The sequence below is a fragment of the Anneissia japonica genome, unplaced genomic scaffold, assembly GCF_011630105.1.
Source record: "Anneissia japonica isolate Jap-2015-1 unplaced genomic scaffold, ASM1163010v1 scaffold877_len7750_cov230, whole genome shotgun sequence".
Taxonomy (NCBI): domain Eukaryota; kingdom Metazoa; phylum Echinodermata; class Crinoidea; order Comatulida; family Comatulidae; genus Anneissia; species Anneissia japonica.
In genome coordinates, this window is record NW_022694505.1 from 1 (window position 1) to 7,723 (window position 7,723).

Sequence of the window (7,723 nt, forward strand, 5' to 3'; positions counted from 1 at the left end):
CTTCCTTGTATTCATTTGCATAGATCCTTAAATTGGCTGGTAATCATTTGTTTCTGTAGTAAAATCGGTTAAAATTGGTTTTTTTCTGTTTCTTTTTTGAAGTTATTAAATCATTTAATCCTTTTAAATTAGCTATTTAAAATTGTATTCTTTGAGGTATTTCCCTGTCTTTTTGACTAATAATAAATACACTATTAAACATTTCTCTAGTAAAATGTATTAAATGTATTTTTTATTTACATTTATCAGACCAAAACGAATGCGTGGATGCAAGCCCATGTGATGGTGAAAATGTTATGTGTACGAACACTGATGGAAGTTTCTTGTGCAGTTGTTTTGAAGGATATGCTAACATATCTGGAATATGTACAGGTAGCACTTCTTGTTAAGACAAATATATAATATAAAACACATTATACTTCGAAATAAAATATGTAAATCATCTTGATTTAATACAAAATGGCAGAGACTTCATCGCGGCCATATTCATAAAACATTGAGATTTGTAGTTTTGCTACTTTCGTATACTTTTATATATTTATTACAGTATTAATTTCACGGTATTAATTTTCAGACGCTATATCTTTGAATCTGTCTGTGATTTTCACTCATATCGGTGGCCAAATGGTGACACAAGATACCGACTTGACTTTAACTGAGCAAGATAATCTAGTTACAGATGTAAGTTATAATAATCTTGTCTTAATCACTGACAGATTTAGTTTTCACAAATGTAAGTATGCTGTTAGTGGTATAGCGACTTAAATATTTAGTTTGTTAACCATGTCAGATAAACTTTTGAAATCTTAATCTTACTCTTTTAAAATGTAAATTACTGACTAACTATTCAAGCTAAAGCTGTGATAACTAAAGCAAGAATTGTATTGAAAGTTGTTTTTCCATGAATGGATAACCCCGAAGAGGAAGGGGTCTAGGGGGTCCTTCCCCGTGAAAATTTTGATCACTAGATGGCAGGAAATGAGCTTTTCCGACTTCTGAGGTGTCTTATGATGACTTTTGAGTTCTTCAAAATTCAAGGTCTTCCCCCCCCCCCCTTGAAAACGGTTAGGTAAACTTTCTTATTCTTATTACAGTAAATAGGCCTATTTATGTGTGTATACGTACATTTAAAAAAATTGAGTTGCTTACGTAATCTTTTTTCCATTAATGGATAACCCCAAAGAGGAAGGGGAATCCGGGGCTCCTCCCCGGGAAAAATTTGATCACTAGATAGCAGAAAATGAGCTTTCCCGACTTCTGAGGTGTCTTTTAATGACTTTTAAGTTCTTTAAATGTTAAGCTTTTCCTCAGCTTGAAAACGGTCAGGTAAACTTCTCATACTCGTTACTGTAAATACTAGTAGCCCTAGTACTATGTGTGTATGTACAGTACATAACAAAAATTGAGTCGATGAATACATATTCTTTTTTATAAAAATCGATGAACCCCAAATCAAACGGGGGTCAGGGGTCCCCCCCGGGAAAATGTTGGTTCTTAGATGGCGAGAAATGTGTTTTACTGCAGTAAATAGGCCTATGTGTGTACCAGTACACAGAGATTTTTTTTTTTTTTTTTTTCTGGACAGCAAAACTCCAATAAAAAAAAAATATTGGTAAAGATATCCTAATAACAATATTTTACGATTTGGAATGTCAGTTTGTTTACGTTGTCTTATGTTCCCGAAACTTATCATTTTCAGATGAAGAACTTACTGCAAACAACCAGTTTAACCACAGACCTCATTGACGTTATGTTGGAAGAATCTATTGCGGTTACAGGAGGACTATTAGTTGAATTTCGCATAGACTTAACAAAAGAATCAGGAACTACATATACTCAGTTAGTGACAATTTTTGAAATGGCAACAATAAGTAACAACAGAGTGCCACCAGAAAATGCTATATATGTGCCGCCAGGTAAACCTATTATTATACGTATTTATTGTCGACAGGATATAATACTACGAGTTGACCCACATCGTGAATATGATAATTTTAGAGCTGAAAAAACCTACCTATTTTATTCATTATGTTATTTTGGTTGTTATTGTGTAATATGAAGCAAATATAGTCAGGTTTTGAGTACACTATAGGAAATATAAGCCGAAGGAGCCATTATTTCCTGAAATAATTTTAAAGGAAATAATGGTGCCTAAGATTGTAACGTCCGTCGCCTTTCATAATCAAACTGCTGGTTGTAAAGCGGTTGCTATAGATGAGCTTTAGTAACAAAATGAGTCTTGTGATACAAAAAATAAAATGAGTAATTAATATATCTATATAGAGGACTATTATATGCTTTATTTTGGTCTTTGAAGAATGTGCCTAGGTCGAGTAAAACCGGAGTAAGATCATTTTAAATTTTATATGTATAAAACACATAAAATCGTCTCTAAAGATAAACAACTGATACATTTTGTTTTGGTTTTCCTACCAATTCTGAAAAATTGCTTTGCACCATGTGCCTCAAAAACATGATTACCTTAGGAAACTCAGAAATTTTTCTACTATGAAATCCAATTTTTGTCAAAATATCATATATATTATATTTTCTTGAATATATCAAATTGACTGGCGTACCACAAGACTCATTTTGTTACGACAGCTCAAGGCCCTATATCATACTATACTATATATACTATATCATCAGTCTCAGTGATCACTGTGTGTGTGCATTAGCTGCGCAAGAATGATATCTTAGTAGTACCAAGTAGTACCACACTGACACTTTTCGCACAGCTCTTCGCGATACTTAGCGATCCGGAGATGAATACATTGATTGTGGTTAATGAAGTTCATTAGAGGTTATAAGGTAGGCCTAACATCCCGGTATAGTAGACATTGCCTAGGACGATATAGGCTTTATTCATGTTAACCAGCGCCGTAGAGCGAGATTTGTTTGGTTCACTGTATGCGTTTATAGCTTGGACTGCAATGAAATATTTCATCGCGATATAACTGTTGTAAAGTCACCCCAGCTTTTAATTTTTTTTTTTTTTTTTTTTTTTTTTTTTTTTCCCCACAAAAAAAAAAAAAGCGGCACTATCGATGTAGTGATCAGTCGGGAATAGGAAAATTCAGTGCCAATGAAAGTGATGACGTCACCACTGACTTATAAAATATATTAATATAGGCCCTAATTATAATATTATCGACTATTGTCAAACCTTGTAAGGTATTATTCTGATCATCCCGAATACACGTTAACCGTTTGGTTAACGCTAACCGTTAGCAGTATCCGGATACAGCTAACGGTTAGCAAGCGCTATCGGTTAGCAAGTTGAGCGCGTTTCTATCATCAACCAATCACACGTACGCGTTTACAATTTCCAGTTTCTTATTGGCCAGTGATTCAATATTCATATTTTTGGTATCCTGATCGGGATTTTCTCGTATGGACGCACGACAGCTAACGGTTAGCAGGATCTGGATCCTGCTAACCGTTAGCAGCCGTGTGAAAACAAAGACATTTCTCCATACCAATTTGCAATACTGCTGTTTGTTATAATTTTATTGGTTTCTAAATATGTGTATGCTATTAAAACGATATGAAACTGTTATTAAACCATGATCAAACTAAATGCTTTGGAGTTTGGATTTGAACAGTTTCTACTTTTTTTACGAGGGGGGGGGGGGCAAACCATACCTGAAAACGCGCACAAGATGAAACGTCATCATAGAACCCAAGGTCCTACAACAACTTATTCAAGAAATTAATGTCTGATAGTCCAAAAACTGAAATGTCTGATAGTCCAAAAACTGAAAACATAATAATAAGTCCCAGGTGTAGAAAATAATAGAAAAATATAGGTAGAAGAAAGGTGGATTGATGAATATACAGGCTAATCCAATTCAGGAGTACCGAAAAAATACTTTGCATCGTTCAATTTCTGTTGTATAGTATATTGACCATTTTCCGCACGTCCGTTGTAAACTTGACGTTCCCGTTGTCGTCGTCGAGACAATATATCCCTATTATATTAATTTCATTAATACCATAGAATCACTGATCTCCACTTTATTCATTGTACAGAAAATAACTGAAGCCATCGATGCCATATGCAAGAGCCCAAGTGACGTACTAGTCTAGACAAGTTTTTGGTTGCATTAATTTGTTTAAATTATTTTTAAAAATAACGATTCTTGCAATAGTATATAGTTGTATAGTATATTAACCATTTTCCGCACGTCCGTTGTAAACTTGGCGTTCCCGTTGTCGTCGTCGAGACAATATATCCCTAATAATATTAATTTCATTAATACAATAGAATCACTGATCTCTACTTTAATCAATGTACAGAAAATAACTGAAGCCATCGACGCCATACGCAAGAGCCCAAGTGACGTACTAGTCTAGACAAGTTTTTTGGTTGCATTAATTTGTTTAAATTATTTTTAAAAATAACGATTCTTGCAATATGTTTTAATAACATCATTAAATTTGACGTAATGATTTTTTTTTCAAATCGCCTAACCACTCAAGTGATGTCGCGTTGTTGGTGCCCGTCATGCCGGTTCAAAAGTTTTACGCTGTGATGACGTATTTGTGACGTTTTAGACTCCCCAATATAACGTCGGTGGTTTCGCTAAGACCAGTCAATGAGCAACCTAGCTATTATAGTAGAGATCAGTGAACAGAATCCCTTACTTATTTATTCATTTATTTATTGTAACTACAGATGTGGAATCACCAGTTTTGATATGTGGATCCGATGTTACAGTCGAAACAGATACTGGTAAGGCAACAGCTACAGTAAACATTATGCCACCCAGTGTATCTGATAATTCAGGGGAAGAGATCGTTGCTACAAGCAGCCCATCAATGCCAGCAGATCTTGTTATTGGTTCACATAACGTGACGTTTACAGCTACTGATTTGGCTGGGAATTCAGGTGTTTGTGACGTTATGGTTACTGTTACAGGTAAAAACACGTTCTTTGGTAGATGCTTCTCGGCAAGAAAGCTTTAAAAAATAATATTTAATTTTTATTTTGTTATAAACTGTCAGTTTTTACGTCATTCGAACATTTTATCCCTGTTCGAACTTTGTGTTTTTGCTTGTTTATATGAAAAGTTTTACGTTGTTTGAACATTGCTATTTATTTCGTTTAGATGAAGAGTCTCCTTCATTAGTATGTGCAGCTAACTCGACATTTTACACTGACTTCGGCGAAGTAAATACTACTGTGGATATCCCTTCCCCCACGGTATCCGATAACTCAGGAGAATCGATTGGTATATCTACTGATCCATCAATTCCAAGAACTCTTGGCATTGGAACGCATACAATAACATTTTCAGCTTCAGACCCGTCTGGCAATACCGACACATGCAGCGTAACTGTTACTGTTCAAGGTACAGAGTAAAATATTTGCTCTAGTAGGCTTTGACGAATATTCAATCTTCTCTTAGAGTGGATCTAATATAAATTGAAGTTGAAATCTCTATGATTAAATGGTCATATTACAAAATATAGTATTTTTTTCTGTATTTAAAACTTGTAGAATTTGTGTAGTTGAAGATGTATGATCTAGGTGCTTTTATTAACAAAATGTTCTTCAGTTTATGATGTTTATGAGTGTTAATGTGTTTTGTTAAGAAAAAGTAACATTTGAATAGATTTTTTCAACAGAGATATCAATATCACTTTAATTTTATGAGAACGAAAGGGAATTACAGTACCCTTGATTTAAATATTACTACATATATTGAAATAATCTTAAATGTATACAATCAATCATACATAATCTACATTCTGTAAAACGTTCTTTGCACATGATAATATAATTATGATAATAGTCAACTCAAATTTGCATAAAAGTTTACAATTATGCTTAAATATTTGATAAACCTGCATTTTCACGCATTAAAATCCTCCTCTTTTCAAAAATTAAGTCCTCAAACCCTCCTAGGTAAATTCGTGGGCATGCCCTTAATTAAATTCAAAACTTTTCTTGTGACAGATATATATTGGAGAGCGCAATTTTGAGGTTCCGTTCTTTGGGTAGCTGTTTTGTTAGGGACCCATAAAAATCAATGAAAATCATCAGTGCTCGGATTAATTACTTTTGTAATTGTTTTATCCCATCAAGCACAATCATCCTTACTTATCATCCTTATTTCTTAGAACCCAATTGTCTAAGGCAACAAGTATGTTGGGTTTTAACTCAAAGCAATTGCATTACCATGTGCTGTGTACTTGGAATATGCTATAGAATTCCAGCTTGGTTCCATTTTTATTCAGGTTTAGGCACTAGGGCCAAGGATATGCGAAACATTGAACTTTATCACTCTTCAAGTGGCAATCCCGTTGCACGAAATTGATCAGATGTGTATAAGAGACCGAATATTCCTCTTTATTCATAAAGACCCCATTGTTTTTTTTTTATTATGTGTGTGTAGACCTAATGAAAACTAGCGATCGTTATGATAACAAAAATAAAAAAATAATAATGTTTTTTTATACAGCGCATATTGGACATTGCCCATACACGCTTTACACAAAAATAATTTAGGACAACCGAGATAAATACAAATAACAATAAAAAATTAACAATAAAATAATTAAAAAAAAATAATAATCATAATAATAACAATAATAACAATTATGCTAAACTACTTATATTCCTTAAACTAATTAATGTTCGGCCGTTTAATAGAAAATTATTTCATAAACTCCTTATTTAGATAGTCCTACTTTGCATGCCAAACAATTCTACACATTAGGCCTTTACATAACTTTGTGTAAAGAATGAATAATAATGTTATGTTTTTACAAACGATGACTTTCTGTGTAGACAGTAGTGGCGGGACCAGCGTGGGTGGGGTCAGAGGAATCTCCCGTACGTGGACAAGAACGTACATAAAACGTCGTTCCACACCAACGACAAGGTGGTCGGACTATAGGACCAAAAATAATAATTTTCTGTTGTAAAAGTTTTTTTTTTATCTTTTGCGGGGTCATCCCATTTTTATTCATAATATTTCAATTGCCATCATACTATAACCTCACATTCAAAAATAGCACATTTATATATAATACACTGCACCGTATAATACTTCAGTATAAAATAAATCAAATAAATCAGCATATGTCAAATAAGGTTGGCCAATCAAGCATTATCTTATATAGAAGGCAAAAATAGTTTTCATTATTTTTTTTCTATCAAAATGTGTGATTCATTTTCCTGCTTAAAAAAAGGAAAAAATATATATAAATCAAAGAATAAAATTGCCAGTGACCTCTCGCTGTTCAAAGGATGCCATAACCCACTGTGATTACGGGTGCTTGGTTCAGCATTTAGGTTCAATGGGCAGGTTAAAGAAAATAACGATTTGGTTGTACATTGAGGATTTCCTCCATGATAGAGACATGTAAATTACAGTAAATTTTCAAAAACAAGTATTGTCATATCATGTCAAAATTTGTTGTAATCTTCCCAGTCCGTAATATTGTGGTCAAAAGCACAGTTCTAAGGCATCCTAAACTATAATCTCTCCATGTAGAAATAAGTTTAGTCTAATCTTATTCCCCCATTTTCTGTTCCATGAAACATATCAGAAATTTTATTACAAGATCCTGGCCTATTTGGACCGCAAATTTTTTTAAGTCAAGTTCAATTCTACACTCTATTCCTAGTTATAAATGTGTAAATGTTAACTGAAATCTGTAAGCTTAGTCCTAATTCTATGCAGTATACAAGAAAATATATACATTATATATA

At 33.4% G+C, this 7,723-nt stretch overlaps 1 protein-coding gene across 1 annotated transcript; it reads left to right on the forward strand.

Moving 5' to 3' along the window:
• Window positions 1-249: 249 nt before the first annotated feature.
• LOC117101072 (hyalin-like) lies at window positions 250-5,666 on the forward strand (the record flags this gene model as incomplete). Its single annotated transcript, XM_033240936.1, has 5 exons — window positions 250-372; window positions 575-681; window positions 1,700-1,916; window positions 4,679-4,921; window positions 5,112-5,666. Coding segments are annotated over 5 exons (944 nt in total), but the record flags the coding sequence as incomplete, so codon positions are not given.
• Window positions 5,667-7,723: the final 2,057 nt, after the last annotated feature.